A 17,771-nucleotide genomic window follows, 5' to 3' on the forward strand; every position below is an offset into this window, starting at 1 on the left:
AAGGAGTCTACAGTAATAATAATAATAATAATAATAATAATAATAATAATAATAATAATAATAATAATAATAATAATAATAATAATTTTATTTATATACTGCCCATTCTCCCGAAGGACTCAGGGCGGTGTACAGCCAGAATTAAAATACAAATATACAAATATACAATATCTAGTTAAAATTAATTAAAATCATTAAATAGTTTTGGCCGAATTTTAAAACCCAAAATTAAAACCCAATTTAAAATCATTCAATTTGACAGCCCCGCCTGTTGGAACAGTAGGGTCTTGAGGGCACAGCGAAAAACCCGGAGGTCAGAAATGTTACGAATATCCGGGGGCAATTCATTCCAGAGGCCAGGAGCTCCCACAGAGAAGGCTCTCCTCCTGGGTGTCGCCAGCCGACATAACTTGGCTGACGGCACCCTGAGGAGTCCCTCTCTGTGGGAGCGAACTGGTCGGTGGGAGGCTGTTGGTGGCAGAAGGTGGTCCCATAGATATCCTGGTCCTATGCCATGGAGCGCTTTAAAGGTGGTGACCAACACCTTGAATTGCACTCGGAAGACCACTGGGAGCCAGTGCAGCTCGCGCAGGAGAGGTGTTACATGGGCGTAACGAGCTGCGCCCATAACCACCCCGCAGCCGCATTCTGGACCAGTTGGAGCCTCCGAATGCTCTTCAAGGGGAACCCCATGTAGAGAGCATTACAATAGTCCAGACGGGAGGTGACGAGGGCGTGAGTGACCGTGCGCAAGGCGTCCCGGTCCAGAAAGGGACGCAACTGGCGGATCAGGCGAACCTGATAAAAAGCCCCCCTGGCTACGGCCATCATATGCTCTTCTAAAGACAGCCGTGAGTCCAGGAGGACACCCAGATTGCGAGCCCTCTCTGTGGGGAGCAGAGATTCACCCCCAATAGTCAGCAATGCACCAGCTGACTATACCGGGACGCCGGGAGCCATAGCCACTCAGTCTTGGAAGGGTTGAGCTTGAGCCTATTTTTCCCCATCCAGACCCGCACGGCCTCCAGGCAGCGGGACATCACATCAAGGGCATCATTGGGGTGGTTTGGGGTGGAGATGTACAGCTGAGTGTCATCAGCGTACTGGTGGATTCTCACCCCAAAACCACGGATGATCTCACCCAGCGGCTTCACATAAATGTTGAACAGAAGGGGCGAGAGGACTGACCCCTGCGGCACTCCCCAAGCGAGGCGCCTCGAGGTCGACCTCTGCCCCCCTGCCAACACAAACTGCAAGCGGTCAGAGAGGTAGGAGGAGAACCACCGTAACACGGTGCCTCCAATTCCTAACCCCCTCAACCGCTGCAGCATGATACCATGGTCGATGGTATCAAAAGCTGCTGAGAGATCTAATAGGACCAGGACAGAGGAGCAACCCCTGTCCCGAGCCCTCCAGAGATCATCCACCAACGCGACCAATGCCGTTTCTGTGCTGTACCCCTGCCTGAAGCCCGACTGGTACGGGTCCAGATAGACAGCTTACTCCAGGTACTGGGGTAGCTGTCGTGTCACCACACTCTCGACAACCTTTGCCACAAAACGAAGGTTGGAGACCGGACAGTAATTTGCTAATAGAGCCGGGTCCAGGGATGGCTTCTTGAGGAGGGGCCTTACCACCGCCTCTTTCAAGACGGGAAAGGCACCCTCACTCAAAGAAGCATTTATAATCCCCTGGAGCCAGCCTCGTGTAACCTCCCGGGAGGCCAGTACCAACCAGGAGGGACACGGTCCAATAAACATGTGGCAACACTAAGCCTACCCAGAATCCTGTCCACGTCCTCGGGAGCCACGGGGTCAAACTCTTCCCAGATAGAATTCTCCAGACTCACCTCCACCTCCCTCCCGGACTCACCCAGTCGGAGTCCAAGCCTTCCCGAATCTGAGCGACTTTATCATGCAGGAATTGCACAAAATCCTCAGCTCAACCCTGCCCCTGTAGGGGCAGGTTCAGTGTTATCTTATATTATTGGCAAGACTAATCTGTTCCCTCCCTTTGAACTATAGGCAGTAAGGATAGCAAAAACAACCCACTATCTTGTGAGATGATCAGGCTTGACACTGAGATTCTGTGACCAAGCCTTGTAAGCATTCCGTATGAAATGCATGCCTAGCTGAACACCTGTGTCTGTTGGGATCAAGGCAAGGAAAAAAGCTAAAGCGATACAGTTGCTACAGTGAATACAGTTGGATGCATAAATTTAGCTCCCCCCCCACCCGGCCAAAATTATATAGTTCAGTGCATCCCTAGATGAGCAGCTGATGCTACCCTTACATGGTACAAAGTAAAACCCAACATCTTTCTACAAATTAGAATGCATATTTTCTATCCATGGACAATTATTTACAAATTCAGAATAAAAAGAAAGTAAATTACCGCCCAGAGCCCCCTCTGTGAGAGAGATGGGCGATTAATAAGTCCAAACATTTCTTATGCCCAGCTAAGAGTCTATTCTTGTTTTTGGAATATTTTTTTTTTACTCTTCCTATAAAAATAGTCTAGTTCAGAATTATTCACAGTTCCCTTTGCATATCCCATGCGCTTGATATTTTCATATAGCTTTCATCCCGAAGAGATTTTGAAATTCATTCCAAAACTTTCCTTCTATGTAGAGCCAAAAGAGCTTTGCAAGAAAGAGAGGGAAATAAATCCGAAAGCAAGTACATAAATGTGATCAAGAATGCCTGTATAAAACACTATTCAGGCAGTCTTTACTTAGCAACTACAATTGAGTCTGGCAACTCCAGTCTCTAAGCGGAAAATCATGTGACCATGATGGGCTTACAACCACACGTCTCCTTCGGCCGTTAGTGAAACACCACGGTCACTAAAGGAAACGTGACTGTGTCTTAAGATGTTATACGCCAGTTGCGAAGCATACAAATGGTGAGCATGTGATTGCAGAAGACTATTTTTCTGCACGGTTGTAACTTTGAATAGTCACTAAATAAGGTGGTTGGTAAGCAAGGACTACCTGAATTCATAATTATTGCATGTTGTTCTGAAAGGAATAGTGATATAACACCTGGACCTTTTGTCATTCTCCAGTTTGGGTTTATAATGGCTGGTCAGTAATACATCATGTATCCTATTGCTTATCTAAGGTATGTGCTTTCATTTGTGCTAAGCAAAGATGCTGTGAATTTTAATAAGTAAAAAAAGTTGAATTTTTGCTTCCTAGGGCAGTGTAAATGTCCCAGGAATTTTGTGTTCAGCCACCCATAGCTGCTGTATTTTCTTCAGGTTTCTTGGAAAAAAGGCTTATTTGGCTTTTAAATAACAGATTGACACTTGTGGATCAAGAAAACATGCATTACAGTAGCAGTCTATGGATCTGCATGTTCACCTCTATGGTCATAACTTTCCACAAATTTTTGATATGGGCAGTGATATGATTACTGTATTTCACTGGAAAGGATATTTTTAGGAATGCAGTTTGGCTTCAGAGCTTAACTGTCTCTCTCAGCATGTACAACATTTTCTTTTCAGGAAGGCCATATTTTAGTGGGCAATTTTGGAATGATAGTAATTAAATTTGGTAATAGACTCTTAGGGCAGTGAACTGTGGCATTGTTTCCTTTTTCTTCATTCGGTGGTTCATCATCTTGGATCTGAATTTGGCTTTTATATATGATTGTTTATCTTAAGTGGGCTGTTTCTTTACAGATCAATTCATGTACAGGTAGCCTTTGATTTACAACTGTTCATTCAGTTGTTGAACAAACTGAAGAAGCTTCTTAAATGAGAAATGAAACATCTTAAAGAAAAATTGGAAAGTCCAGTTTGCCTTTTTTTAAAAAGCCACCTTTGGGTCAGGGACAACCTGTACAATAACACAATCAGAAGAGATTCAGTATATAATCAATCAAAGATTCTATCCTACCACAGACAGGGTTTATGCATTATGTTGGTTGGAAGACATAATTTATCTTCTTTCCTTGCTGGGGGAGCTACAGAAAATATCAGCACTAGGACAAGAAGACTTGACTATAGTTAACTCGTGCCCTCATCACTACTTGATTAGACTACAGTAACATGCTCTACTTGGGAATGCCTTTAAAGAGTATTTGGAAACTACAGTTGGTCCAGAATGCAGTAATGCACATATTTTGGGGCTCCCTGTCATGAGTGTATAACACTGGTTTCAAGGATCCTGCAGTAGTAGCCAATTAGTTTGTGGGACCAATTTGGATCTGTTTTGGTTGGCCCAAACCTATCAGATCTATTAGGAAGAAGCTGCTAAAATCCCACACTTTGGGGACTGAAGTGAGAATATGCTGTTTTTTGTAGTAGCACTGATACTGACATTCTTCTTGTTGAGATCAGATTAACTCCCTCTTCATAAGATTTTTTTCTTTTTTGAAAACTAATGAAGATCAGTGTTTTCAAAGAGACTTTTCCTAATTCGATGGTGACAGCTTTATTTTTTCCCCCTGGTTTTACTATTCTATTGTGTTTTTATTTTTGTAACTGATACTTTAAACTACTTTTTTCTGTGTAAGCCACCAACATTCTGAAAAATGTCAGATAGATAGATAGATGATAGATAGATAGATAGATAGATAGATAGATAGATAGATAGATAGATAGATAGATAGATGATAGATAGATAGATAGATAGATAGATAGATAGATATTCTAGTTTTCTGGAGTCCCAAATGGGATATTGGGTCATGACACCTGAGAAGTATAGGCTGTTCATCCCTGCTATAGTGGATGAGTTGGGGTGTGGATCCCCATATAGCTGTTGTTTTTGCATGTGGCATAAGTTGGTTCAATGTTGTTGTGAGCCAGATGGCGAGCAAATATGGAGAAGTGTTAATGTGGTTAGCAAGAGAACTTTTTTTTTTTTAAATCACTTATTCTGAATGTCAACTTGTTCAGTCTATGAATACAGTATCTACAAAGGCTAGACAGTATTTTTCTGAGAAAGAGCACTCATGGATGTTTAGTAAACCATAAGTCATGAGCTTAAACTGAACATCATGGAATAGAGTTTGGTACAGTGTGTGGTTTTGAGGCAAAGACTTACATATTATTCAGGTGATTTGATGGATTGCACTATTCTGTTTTCTGTATCCTAGACACTGTCTCATGAGCCAAAAGTGCTGCAAGAAGGGTTGCTTCAACTGGATTCCATCCTCTCTTCCTTGGAGCCTTTGCACCGGCCCATCGAGGAACCTGGTGGTTCAGTCCTGCTGCGGGAATTGGCATGTGCTGGCAATGTAGCTGATGCTACTCTCTCTGCCCAGGCCACACCCTTACTCCATGCCCTGACAGCAGCCCATGCTTACATCATGATGTTTGTGCACACTTGCCGTGTAGGACAAGTAAGAATTGCTTTTTTGCCTTGCTCATTAATTTTTTGGCCTTAATGCTCCTTGATATCACCAATGCCTAATTCAGCTGTTCAGCAACGTACTTTTCTCTTCCATTTACAGAGTGAAATTAGAGCCATCTCAGTAAACCAGTGGGGTTCACAGTTGGGTCTGAGTGTGCTGAGCAAGCTGAGCCAGCTGTACTGTTCACTGGTATGGGAAAGCACTGTGCTGCTGTCGTTATGCACGCCAAACAGGTATGGGCATGTGGTAGATGTGAAACCTACTTTGCTGGTGGTATAAATTTGCTGGGCTGGAAATGGATAGAGAAACACTGCTTATTTATAAGTGGGCATTTGGGTCACAAGACCACTAGAACAAAGCCCATAGGTTTAGTGAATCGATTCAAGTGTGTCAGCGGTTCCCTTGGTAAAAAGTGTCAGAAGTTGGGGTACCGTGCACGCAAGGGTGTGTTGTAGAATGTGGCAAACGAGCAAAGGCAGCACAAACTTTCTCTCCCATATCCATCGCACCATCTTGGAGCCAGTTGGTCAAGGAAGAATTCACCCATAGCTGCAGCCATTTCATGGCTCCTTTTAGCACCTCTAAGAATGATAAGAGGCCAAATAGAAACTGAAGTGGCCTAAAGTAGCTTTTGAGCCTTCAGTGGTTCAGTACTAACTGGGATATTGCCTAGGATCCTTGGTCCCTGTGCCACTGTTCTACTTCGTTCCATTGCTCGTTCTATATATCTAAATATTTTCCTGTTGTGAAAGAAACCAGGGCATCTGCTCAATGTATGCTACTTGTAGCAGTATCTGACCTTTCTATGCTTGCAGTTTACCTTCAGGTTGTGAATTTGGCCAGGCTGACATGCAGAAATTGGTGCCAAAGGAAGAGAAAACTGTACCAAGTGCTACCCAGGGAGCCAAAAAAGCTGGTATGGTTGGAAGATAGATGCTCTTACCTGTTGAGTTGAGATTTGATACAAAATTCAGATTTCCTATCCCATAAAAACTGTATTGGGGAGGGGAGGCTATTTGGCAGAAGAAGCATTTTGCGCTGCATGCCTGATGGCAAAATACAGTAGCCAGCTTTCTTACCAATCTTAGGCTGTTCCCGTACAGCAGTGAAATTATTGTTATATTTTATGCTTTATTGAAGCAACTTCCAACACTAATAAATCAATTTCTTATCAGACAAGAAGTATTGACTTAACAAAAGAGACTACATTTGCACACAACCAATTTTTTTTTTTTTCAAATGGAAAATTATCTGTTGATGGGAAACTATCATTTAGTGAGGTGTTCTGGGGGAGTTTAACAGTTCTTTTGAAATTAACACTCCCACCTTGCTCTATTGGTCTCCTATACAGTTTTGCTTTTCTGCTCTCTCAAACACCACAATTAGCCTGCCTTCATGGTACGGGGTTACCGTTTTCCAGCTTCTAAAGATTTTCTATGCTTGTACTGGCGATTCCATTAGGTTCTATTGAAATCTGAATTAATGAACAGTTTAGGTCCTTCTAAGTGAAATTGTGGGAAATGGGCTGGCAGAAAGAACGTTGAATGGATAATTTATCAGCATTGATTTTTGCAGATGGTGAACCAGAAGCAGTAGGAGCTGGAACCATGGAGGCTTCTGCCCAAGGGCTGCTAGAAGGAATTGGCCTAGATGGTGACACTCTGGCACCAATGGAAACTGATGAGCCTAGTTCTTCTGATCCAAAGGGGAAGTCAAAAATAACCCCAGCCATGGCAGCTCGAATCAAGCAGATCAAGCCCCTTCTATCAGGTGAGGGGAGGAGAAAACTCTATTGAAACTGATTCAGAAAAAAGACGGGAGCTTTTGAATGGAATGTAATACCTATGATTAGAGAACAGTTCTATTTTGTGACTTGCCTTCGCTTACTACCTTTGCTAGTATAGCTATATCAAAATGCTGGAATAATTTTTATGACAGAAGTAGACAACTTTTCTGGAGCAATGAGCACATTTTGAATATTGGGAGCATATTGTGAGTTCTTTTACTGGTGGTCCTGACTGGGAGGCTTCTGCATTATCAACGTGATCCTAGCCAATCACAGCACAATTTATGAGAAAATAAAATAATGAGTTGCTGCTTATTGTACTCTCTAGTCTTCTAGAACGTGCCTTTACTGTTTTCTTCCAAGCAGGTCAGTGTACAGTATTTCCAAGTGTTGAACTACAGCCATGCATCATTTTGATTTTCTAAGAACACCTGTGAGCCTTTTGTGAAGCCAAATTCTTAATCTTAACAAATAAAGAGACTTGAGACTGAGACTCTGCTTTGGAGCGTATCACTTTTCATCTTCATTTTTAATAACATAAAATTGAATTTATTCTCTCTTTCACTCTCAGCATCGTCTAGGTTAGGACGTGCTTTGGCAGAATTATTTGGGTTGCTGGTCAAACTGTGTGTTGGTTCCCCGGTAAGACAACGTAGGAGCCATCATGCTGCTAGCACCACTACTGCTCCCACTCCTGCTGCTCGCTCAACAGCTTCAGCACTCACCAAACTACTCACCAAGGGGCTTTCCTGGCAACCCCCACCATATACACCTACCCCTCGCTTCCGGTAAGACCTGCTTACCAGTAATTCGGGTTCATCCCACAATGTTTGCGGGAAAGGGAAAGCTTATCCTAGACTTCATAGACAATAATACTTTGCTACATTTTGCAAAGATTTGAGAAATTAGCAGCACTGTTTTGAGTTTGCTCGATTAACAGAATTCTTTTTGCTTTTAGTTTGACTTTTTTCATCTGTTCTGTCGGTTTCACCTCACCAATGCTGTTTGATGAGAGAAAATATCCCTACCACCTAATGCTGCAAAAATTCTTATGCTCTGGAGGCCATAATGCTCTTTTTGAGTAAGTTGCATGCTGGTTTATTTGGACTCTTGAAATATTTCATTAGCTAATCATGATCTTTGAAATTCAAACATGGGTGATTAGTTACTGCACCTGGAATGAAACAGGGAGTAAAGAGAATGCAGAAGTTGTTGCATCTAGAATGAGTCCAGTACATTTTTGTTTAATCAGCTTAAAAGGTAGCAATCTATTGCAGCCTGGCAGATTTTAGATAAGAATATGCCTCTCAGAAAAGCTGCTGAAAGTTCCACTGTCCTTGTAGAGTTTCTCAAACTGGAACAAGTACGGCTTATGAGCCAATTGATAACAAAGTTTGATGGAGACAAGCGTTGAGTCAACCTTTGAAAACATCATGGTAGTAGATATAGTTTTTCTGGATCAAAAAATACTATCCAAATAAAAGAAAACAGCTGTCAAATATCAAATGAATGCAATATTTATGCTAATCAGGTTCCAGGTTTGGAAAGAATATTGGAAAAAGCATCTCTTCTTAAGACAGGGAAAGAATTTAGAGAGGAAAGAAAGATCTTTGTGTAGAATGATTTTATCTAAAAGACCAAATAAAACTCATCACAGTGTGATGATCAGAATTCTCTGGAACAACTTAACATAGACCATGGCAACAACTGCAGAAGATTTCATTATTGCAAACGATGCATTGCCATCAGCTTGAATTATTTGGAAGCTAACTGCACCCAGAGATGAATTCCATGAAAGGATATGAGATTGGGCAATTAAATATTGAAAAATAGTTAAGAAAATGTTTAGCCACTGAGTGAAGAAACACAACATTTCATCAAAATATGAAAGGCTGAAGTTACCTTTTAAATGAACTTTAAAGGACAACTGAAAAAAACACCAATAAGGAGAGCAGAAAGTCTAAAACCTGCATTAAACTTAGATATTTTATGCCTGTTGGCTTGAGAATGGAAGACTTTTAAGACGCAGCTAAAATCCCAATTGTTTCTTCTGAGAATCCACTATCCAGTTGATCTTCCAATGAGCTTGAGGCTTTGGATATTTGAGTAATCTTTGACTTTTTCATCATCAGTGAGATCTACAGTAGAATAATTGTAAGATGAAGAAATTGATGAAAATAGCAGGAATATATACTGTTCTAGCTGAAATGGAAGAACGATATCAACAATGTCTACTTCCATAATAAGTCCACAGAAATATGGTTTAGTATGACAGCGTAACCAGACCACAAGTACTGAAGAGCATTAACAAGCCTGAAGAGCATTAACATTGAGATGGAGAACACAAATGAGATCTATCCTAAGTGCTCTGATCCAAGAGAGTTTTGTCATATATTTCTTGACTTTGAAATGGTTCCCAAACCTGTACTAGCACAGTCAGAACAGTATTGGAGAGCCTAGCATAGGCAGAAGGTCTGATTGTCATGAGCTGGGTATACAATTTCAGAAGAAAGAAAGAAAGGGTGGCATTCAGCTCTGGAGCAGCCACAGAATTAACTGCATTGTTTGCTTGTTCCACAAAGACATTCTCATGTCTTTGTGGAACAAGAGTAAATAAGAACTGGCCATCTATTAATGGGAATTTATTGCAACAATTCGTGTCCTAGTTAAGATCCACAGAGTTATTATACATGAACTAGAAAAGGGAAATCACTTGAAAGAGGTGGAATACTTTAGAAAAATGTATGACGTTACCATTGTAATGATTGGAATAAATTTTTATCTTTAAAAGCACTTTGTATTGTTACTGCCTTGATCCAAATCCTTATATTTCAACCACACAGTGTTACAGGGAATTAAAGCCAACTCCATTATTGGCTCCTGAATGTGGCAACGAGATTTATCAGTAATGATGTATGATTATCAGTAATGATTATGATCTAGAAAAGCTTCCTTCAAGTCAGATATAACCTTAGTGGGATTGTGTAGGGAAAAAAAAAAAAGAACTGAATGCTTAACGGGTATAATCACTTCATGTCTCACCCTACCCAGGACTTTCAACTGGGCCCTTTCTATGGGAGGTAAAGTTCCAGTTGCTGAAGGATTGGAACACCCAGATTTGCCTGATGGCACAGGCGAGTTTCTGGATGCCTGGCTCATGTTGGTGGAGAAAATGGTGAATCCTACCACAGTGCTGGAATCTCCCCATTCCTTGCCTGTGAAGCTCCCAGGTGGGCAGAACTACCTGCAATTCAGTGCTTTGCGTTTCCTTGTGGTAACACAGAAGGTGAGTAGTTGCAGTTTCTTTCTCCCTTTTTTTCTTTTTCAGATAAAGCAAAGGTTATATGGAAGTGAAATATATAGAACTATATATGCTGTTACGCCAGCTGCTGCTGTGATGTGATTTTACTATAAGAAAAACTCTTTGTGATCAGTATAAATAAGAATCTGTTATCTTGTGGCCTATGACAGCTGATCTGTCTTCTTTTGTTGTTTGAAACGTTACTGAAATCCTAACTTATTAGCATTTAATGTTCATACATAACCCTTGTATAATCAATCATATTTTATTCTTTACTTATATGTGTAGAATGCACTATGTGATGCATTCTATCCTCTCCCTCTTTATAAGTGACTTTTATGTCTAAAAACTGCAAAATCATTTCTGACTTTCCAAGGAGGAGACCCCATGTAGAGCTACCTTTGCTAGCTTGTCTCCTCTGTTGTGCAGGCAGCCTTCACTTGCATCAAAAACCTATGGAACCGTAAGCCATTGAAAGTATATGGAGGACGCATGGCAGAGTCCATGTTGGCTATCTTGTGTCACATCCTGCGTGGAGAACCAGTTATCCGTGAGCGTCTTGGCAAGGAGAAAGAGGGAGCACGCAGTGAGGAAGAGGCGGGGCAAGAAGAGGGTGGTGCCCGAAGGGAGCCACAAGTGAACCAGCAGCAGCTTCAGCAGGTAGAAATCATTCCATTATTATTTTTGTGCTTTGCATTCTTGGTTGAAGCCCTTCTTTTTGGGGGATGTAGTTGGCTTTTAAACTGAGTCTTCTGGTTGTCTTCTGCTTGCATATCCAATCCCTTTATGAAGTTTTCTGCCTCTGCCTATTTTCAGCTGATGGACATGGGCTTTACACGAGAGCATGCTATGGAAGCTCTGTTGAACACCAGTACCATGGAACAAGCCACAGAGTATCTTCTGACACATCCTCCACCCCTTATGGGTGGGGTTGTAAGGGTGAGGCAATCTAGCAGTTTAAGATTATTTGACTTTTAGAAATTTCTTGGCTTCCTTTATTCTAGATTGTTCATTCCCAATCTTTGTTCTTTTGAAAACTGCATTGCTTTGGAATTGGGGGGTCCACATGTTAGTGATGAATGGGCCTTAAGCCAGCTGCAAGCAGAGCCAAAAAGGGTGGGAAAGATCATATTTTCTCCTTTTGATGTATCTTGTTTTGCTTTATTTTATTTTTTCATTTTTATCACAACAGTTAATCCAGATTGCTCTTCTCAGAGTCTGAATTGATTGTGTAGACATCAGGGTAGTGGCATGAATTGCTCCAGTCCCATTCTAGATACTGTTGAAATATTGGACACCTTCACTCCCCAATCCTAAAAGATGAAATATGCCATCGTCACTTAATTAATTACTGTGATTCTGATGCTCTTAGTTTAGAAAATCTTTTTTGATGAATGTATACAAAAGAGAGCTCTACTCCCACTTGAATGTTACAATGTTAGTTAATACATGAAATTGTAACTACAAATTTAGTTACAAATTCAGTTAATACAACCATCTAGTTTCCTTTAGGCTGCAGATTAAGTTGGATTCCAGTAGCCAATCACTAATATTCCAGATCTGTTTGTGGGTTGTCTGGCAGGATCTCAGCATGTCTGAAGAAGATCAGATGATGAGGGCCATTGCTATGTCCCTGGGACAAGACATCCCCATGGACCAAAGGGCTGAATCCCCAGAGGTAAAAAAAAATAAATAAAATACCCTTCATATTGTGATTCAGAGTGCTGGATTGAAAAATAATATTGTTCATGTTTAGAAGAAAAATCAAGCTATTACAATGTTTCTGAGAGTTTTGGAGGCATCTACACTGCCATTTTCCCTACCGAAAGGCTTTCCACCAACATCTTTTAATGATCTGCCATGTAGGAGAGATAAAGGGGGCAAGGTGGTTTTTATGCTGTAAAATGCCTCCCCCCCTTTTAAACCAGAGGTATATAAGCAGATAAAGTAAGTATAAAGTAGCTTTTCTTTCTTTCTTTTCTTTCTAGGAAGCTGCTTGTCGGAAAGAAGAAGAAGAACGGAAAGCTCGAGAGAAACAGGAGGAAGAAGAAGCCAAGTGTCTGGAGAAGTTCCAGGATGCAGAACCTCTTGAGCAAGAAGAGTTGCACAATTTCACTGACACTATGCTACCTGGCTGCTTTCACCTGCTGGATGAGCTCCCAGATACAGTTTATCGTGTCTGTGACCTCATTATGACTGCCATCAAACGTAATGGAGCTGATTATAGAGATATGATCCTCAAACAAGTTGTGAATCAGGTAGATTAAATTTTTATGCTAAGAAAGCATCGCCTCTAAATTTTTTAAAGATGCTTTAGGAGGAAAAAAAAGATATATTTCCAGGAGCTTTTGATTCTAGTTGGTTACATGTTTAGCCAAAACCATACCTCCTTGGGCCTAATAAGGATTGTATCCCATAACATCTTGAGAATCTGGATCAGACTATTTTAATTTCTCTGCATACTAGATCAAAGAAATACAATAAGCTATAAACGTTGAATTTAGTTGGAGTTTATATTTGAGATCTTACACGGCAAGTGATCCAGGTGCCGTCTTTATTTGCAGTTTTATTGCCCGTGTTTTCACATGCCCATGTTTGTGAAAGATGATGTGGGGGTGTTCTCTGTGTATGTTTATATATTTTACTTATTTATTGGTAAAGTATTTTTTTTCAAGGCCTAATGATTCATAGTTATTAAGCTAAACAAACATCCACCACTTTTATATGATTTTTGGAGCAATATGAGTGTAAAGATTTATATTCAGGAAAAGTTAATTCAATGATAAGTAGCACAAATGTTTCACATATATGTAGTTGATGACAAACCAAAATGCATGTTAAATGCAATGGTTTTAAGCATGATATTCATAAGATATTTAAAAGATATAAGATATTTATAAGAAAGGTATTTATCTTTCACAAATAGCAAAAAAATTATCTAGTTCTATCTTGGGAAACATGTTTAAAATAATGCTCAGACTGAAATAAAAACACTAGAAGATCCAAGGTGAAATATCTAGTAAGCATGGCATTCTTTTCTGGGTAGTATGTAAATTGAAAATTAATTTCATTAATAAAACAGGAACATATCTTATAAAGGATCCAGGTATGATCCTGCTGGTTGGCTTCTTAGTGCCACTGATAACATACTTTTCCTTTGGCAGGTGTGGGAAGCTGCTGATGTGCTCATCAAGGCAGCTCTGCCCCTCACTACAAGTGATACAAAGACTGTCTCTGAATGGATTAGCCAGATGGCTACCCTACCTCAGGCCTCCAATCTGGCCACGCGTATCCTGCTATTAACTTTACTATTTGAGGTGAGACTGATGTCTGTGGTTTGAGCTCAGGAAACGAGCTTTAAGGAGGTGCCAGCATTACAGCAAGAGCATGCCATACAGCAGAGCCAAGACATTTTTCCACTTTGGATCCAGTAGCTGTCTTTCACTTGGAAAGATTGGGTGGGAAGCGGTAGGGTGAGCAAGACACAACATTTAACAGTTTACATGTTCTATTATAGACAGTAGCTTGAGATATGTGTATGTGCATATGGGTAATTGTCTTTTTGCTGTTTCATTATTCTACATTTCATTCCAAAATTAAAAGTATAGATGGGATTAGAGCCACCACTTAATTCAGTATTTTTTTATTTATTAGCTGTTTTATTCACCCATAGCCATCTTTTTCAATATATTGTCACAGTGAAGAATCATGTAATACCAGCTCTTCAGCATCTTGTGGATAGAATATGGAGTTTACTCTAAACTTCTGCAATAACTATTAAGTTAATTCCTCTGCAAAGAAAATGTCAATTTTGGAGCCAGGATGCCTTTAATTTATTTAAGATTATATCTAGAAGTCTATTTATTATAACAGAGATAGGCAGCTTGTACCCTTCAGGTATTTTGGCTTGCAGCAATCATTGGTTTATCATTGGCCATGGTAACAAGGATTGGTGGTAGTTGAATTCCAAAATACCTGATGACATCACTTGCCCAGTTAATGCATATGTAAGCAATTCCTTTTGAATTCAGATAGATGGCAGCATTCTCTATAGAAGAGTAATTGCTTGGCAGCGTGAAAGTTCCATTTCTTATTTAACTGTTCAGGTTACTATATTTAGTATTTTACTGAACATTTTCAGAAGAAAAAAAAATGCAAAGGGAGAGAAAAAAGAGATGTAGAGCTCTGCATTCCATGTCAACTTAATTCAATGAGTGTCTATGGAGATTCTCAGTCATCCAAGTCATGGTTGTCCCAAAGGTGCTTTTTCGAGAGGCAACTGGACTTTCAGTTTTTCTTTGAAGACATTTCGCTTCTCAGCTGAAGAAGCTTCTTGGATGAGAAGCAAAATGTCTTCAAAGAAAAACCAAAAAGTCCAGTTGCCTCTTGAAAAAGCACATTTGGATTAATTCGATGAGTTTATCTTTTTTTCCCCTCACATATGAAATAAAGGCCTGTGCAGTAAAGTGGATGTTAAGTTTTAGGCTACAAATCTTGAATTCCCTTTTTTGTTGTCTATATCATAGTTAGAAACATTTTTTTTAATTCAGTGGTGAACACCTTATCTAGACTACTTCCTTTCAACTGCATGGGTGCTGATCTTTTTCCTTTTAACTGCCAATAGGAGTTGAAGTTGCCATGTGCTCGTGTCGTAGAATCAAGTGGTATTCTCAATGTTTTGATAAAACTGTTGGAAGTGGTACAACCTTGCTTACAAGCTGCCAAGGAACAGAAGGAAGTGCAGACACCAAAGTAAGTAACAAGTAATAGACTAAAGTTGGAAACTCCTAAGTTTCAGCTTTCCAAATTTATGCTGTACTGAGACTTGGCTTCAGACTTTTTTGTTTATGCTTTGAAAGTGAATTTCAGCTTGATAATTGTATTTCTGATGAATTTAGTTACATATGATGCATTTACTAACTAGGACTGGGTGGGGTTTCTGCCTGCTGTCAGGTCTTTGGAGTTCCATGTTTTTCAGCCTAGCTGGACTAAAAGGAAAGGCCAAAGGCCTTGGCAATATTGTTATCTTGGCAGGGTTACAATCTTAAATGGGCTATAGCGTCTTAAGTCTGAATCAGATATACTAAATAAGATTGTTTTTGAATGCACTTGCACAGAAAGTCAGAATATAAATTAAAAAAATAATTTGCTGCCTTTCCTGGCCTTATCAAATTTCTCCTATAGGTGGATCACCCCAGTATTGCTGTTAATTGACTTCTATGAGAAAACAGCTATCTCCTCCAAGAGAAGAGCCCAAATGAACAAGGTATGAGCCCAGAGAGAAGATGCAAGTTCTTGTTGGAAAGAAAAATTCTGACTGTTGAAGTGGTTAAACACATTTAGACTACATAAACATTTATGCTAATTTCCACCAAAGTACTGATAGAAGAGAATATTTGTAGCTCAGAGTTGAACTGTGGGGTTTTCCCAAAGTAAATGCTATCATACGGTTGATCCAGGCTGTACTAATATTTCAGCAGATAAAATATAGTTTTAAGCCTCCTCACTAAAATTTAATACATATGTATCATTCTAGATCCACTATCTTTAAAAACCAAATTTCTCTGTATGTATCAACTCTGCAATTTGCCACTTGTTATTCATGCATTCACAATGAATTCTCCCAGATAACAAAAAAAATTGTCTTAAGATGTAACATTTATTCAGTTGGCAGCCTGTCCTTCCAATTCAAGATAGAATTAGTAAGACTGATCACACCCCACCCCTTGCTCCTTATATCTTCTTGATTATTGTAGAGTCAAAAAATAAAACTTGAGAGTCTCTTTAGTGGCAGGTGTGCATACATAGCTTAATTCTTTTCTTTATGTCTCTTCTACTGCTTTAAGTGAAATTTATAACTGGACACAGTTTTTAATAGAGAAGAATAAAGGACACAAAAAACATTTACGTCATACTTTTGATTATAGAGGTGGTTGAAGAAGGTATTTAGAAAAAGGTTGGTGGAGGCTACTTCCAAAACCATGCAAAATAAGGCACAGACACAATTGCCACATGGAGGGATGTGTGAATGTGGGTTATAAAATTGGAAGGACACCTTTGTCATATTGATGACAGCTTCCATGTTTGTGTTGTGTGAAGTGATGTGAAAAGGCAGAGTGCCTCTGAACATACACCACATACTTTTAATTGGTACTAAATGGGTGTAGCCATTGTGTGTATGTGATTAAAAAACCTACAGGCTGCATCTCTTGTAGTACTTGCATTAGAGATCTAAGAAGTTAATTGGCTTTCTTAAATTAACATATTGACAAGCATTTTCCCCTAGTTTTATGTTAGATACATTTTATTTTGGTCAGTGACCACAGTGACAGTACCTAGTTTTGCAAATAAAGGCAGAGTTGTTTTCTTCTGTGTTGGTTCCGTTTGTTTTACATCATCCAACGTTTTCCATCATATTTTCAATCTGAAACACTGCCTCGCCTTATGTCCTCTCTGCACCTCACATTCAGTCCAAAGTCCTTATCATTAAGTTAGAATTGGCTTTCTTTGCTGGGGGAAGGCTGAATAGTGTGTAGTTTTAGAGATACACTTCACGTAGAAATCTGGAGTAAGCTGCCTGGCATACAATGCACGATAAAGACACAGTATCCAACTTCAGATTTGAAACATGTTCCTAACAATATCTGCATTCCATTGCCACTCCAATTATTAAATTAAAACTTGCATGAAATTAATTGTCTCTTGCTTCATAGAAGGCTTACTCTTTCAGGCATACAACCACTGTTGTAATCTTCTAGGACTTGTTTTTGAGTAGGTATGCCTAGAATTATAGTGTAGGGGTACATCTAATAGCCATTTTTTTCTCTCCAGTACCTTCAGGCTAATGGCAACAATTGGCGATGGTTTGATGATCGTTCGGGCCGATGGTGTAGCTATAGTGCAAGTAATAATAGCACTATTGACACAGCTTGGAAAGCGGGAGAGACTAGTGTTCGTTTCACTGCTGGGCGGCGGCGCTACACAGTGCAGTTCACCACAATGGTGCAGGTATAAACTTCCCATTCTCTGCTCAGATGTTTGGTTTGGGATAAACGCGTGGGGTGATTCTAACCTTCCGGTGTGTTTCCTGGATGCAAAGGTGAATGAAGAAACTGGAAACAGGAGGCCAGTAATGCTAACCTTGCTCAGAGTTCCCCGACTTAGCAAGATTGTGAAAGAAAGTAACGGACAAGAACTGGAGAGAACTTTGGAGGAAGGGAAAGAAATGGAAAGCAAGGTTAAGGAGGAGAAGGCAAACGGTACTACATGCATATTCTTAGGACTGGTTTTTACCCCAAACCACAGATTGAACTTTTTCACTCAC

General features: G+C 40.0%; 1 protein-coding gene across 1 annotated transcript in view; it reads left to right on the plus strand.

The window, feature by feature from the left end:
* Nucleotides 1-17,771, plus strand: part of HUWE1 (HECT, UBA and WWE domain containing E3 ubiquitin protein ligase 1) — a 99,857-nt gene that overhangs the window by 51,791 nt on the left and 30,295 nt on the right. Inside the window, exons 26-41 of the mRNA XM_070938117.1 lie at nucleotides 5,103-5,348; nucleotides 5,460-5,593; nucleotides 6,176-6,276; nucleotides 6,936-7,130; nucleotides 7,718-7,934; nucleotides 8,105-8,227; nucleotides 10,198-10,432; nucleotides 10,877-11,107; nucleotides 11,264-11,386; nucleotides 12,030-12,125; nucleotides 12,436-12,705; nucleotides 13,612-13,764; nucleotides 15,072-15,199; nucleotides 15,632-15,713; nucleotides 17,279-17,455; nucleotides 17,547-17,706. Coding sequence (XP_070794218.1) covers nucleotides 5,103-5,348; nucleotides 5,460-5,593; nucleotides 6,176-6,276; nucleotides 6,936-7,130; nucleotides 7,718-7,934; nucleotides 8,105-8,227; nucleotides 10,198-10,432; nucleotides 10,877-11,107; nucleotides 11,264-11,386; nucleotides 12,030-12,125; nucleotides 12,436-12,705; nucleotides 13,612-13,764; nucleotides 15,072-15,199; nucleotides 15,632-15,713; nucleotides 17,279-17,455; nucleotides 17,547-17,706 — 2,671 coding nt within the window. The remainder of the gene's footprint in view (nucleotides 1-5,102; nucleotides 5,349-5,459; nucleotides 5,594-6,175; nucleotides 6,277-6,935; nucleotides 7,131-7,717; nucleotides 7,935-8,104; nucleotides 8,228-10,197; nucleotides 10,433-10,876; nucleotides 11,108-11,263; nucleotides 11,387-12,029; nucleotides 12,126-12,435; nucleotides 12,706-13,611; nucleotides 13,765-15,071; nucleotides 15,200-15,631; nucleotides 15,714-17,278; nucleotides 17,456-17,546; nucleotides 17,707-17,771) is intronic.

The sequence above is a fragment of the Pituophis catenifer genome, unplaced genomic scaffold, assembly GCF_029215685.1.
Source record: "Pituophis catenifer annectens isolate HBS135680 unplaced genomic scaffold, rPitCat1.0.hap2 SCAF_2, whole genome shotgun sequence".
NCBI classification, from domain to species: Eukaryota; Metazoa; Chordata; class Lepidosauria; order Squamata; family Colubridae; genus Pituophis; species Pituophis catenifer.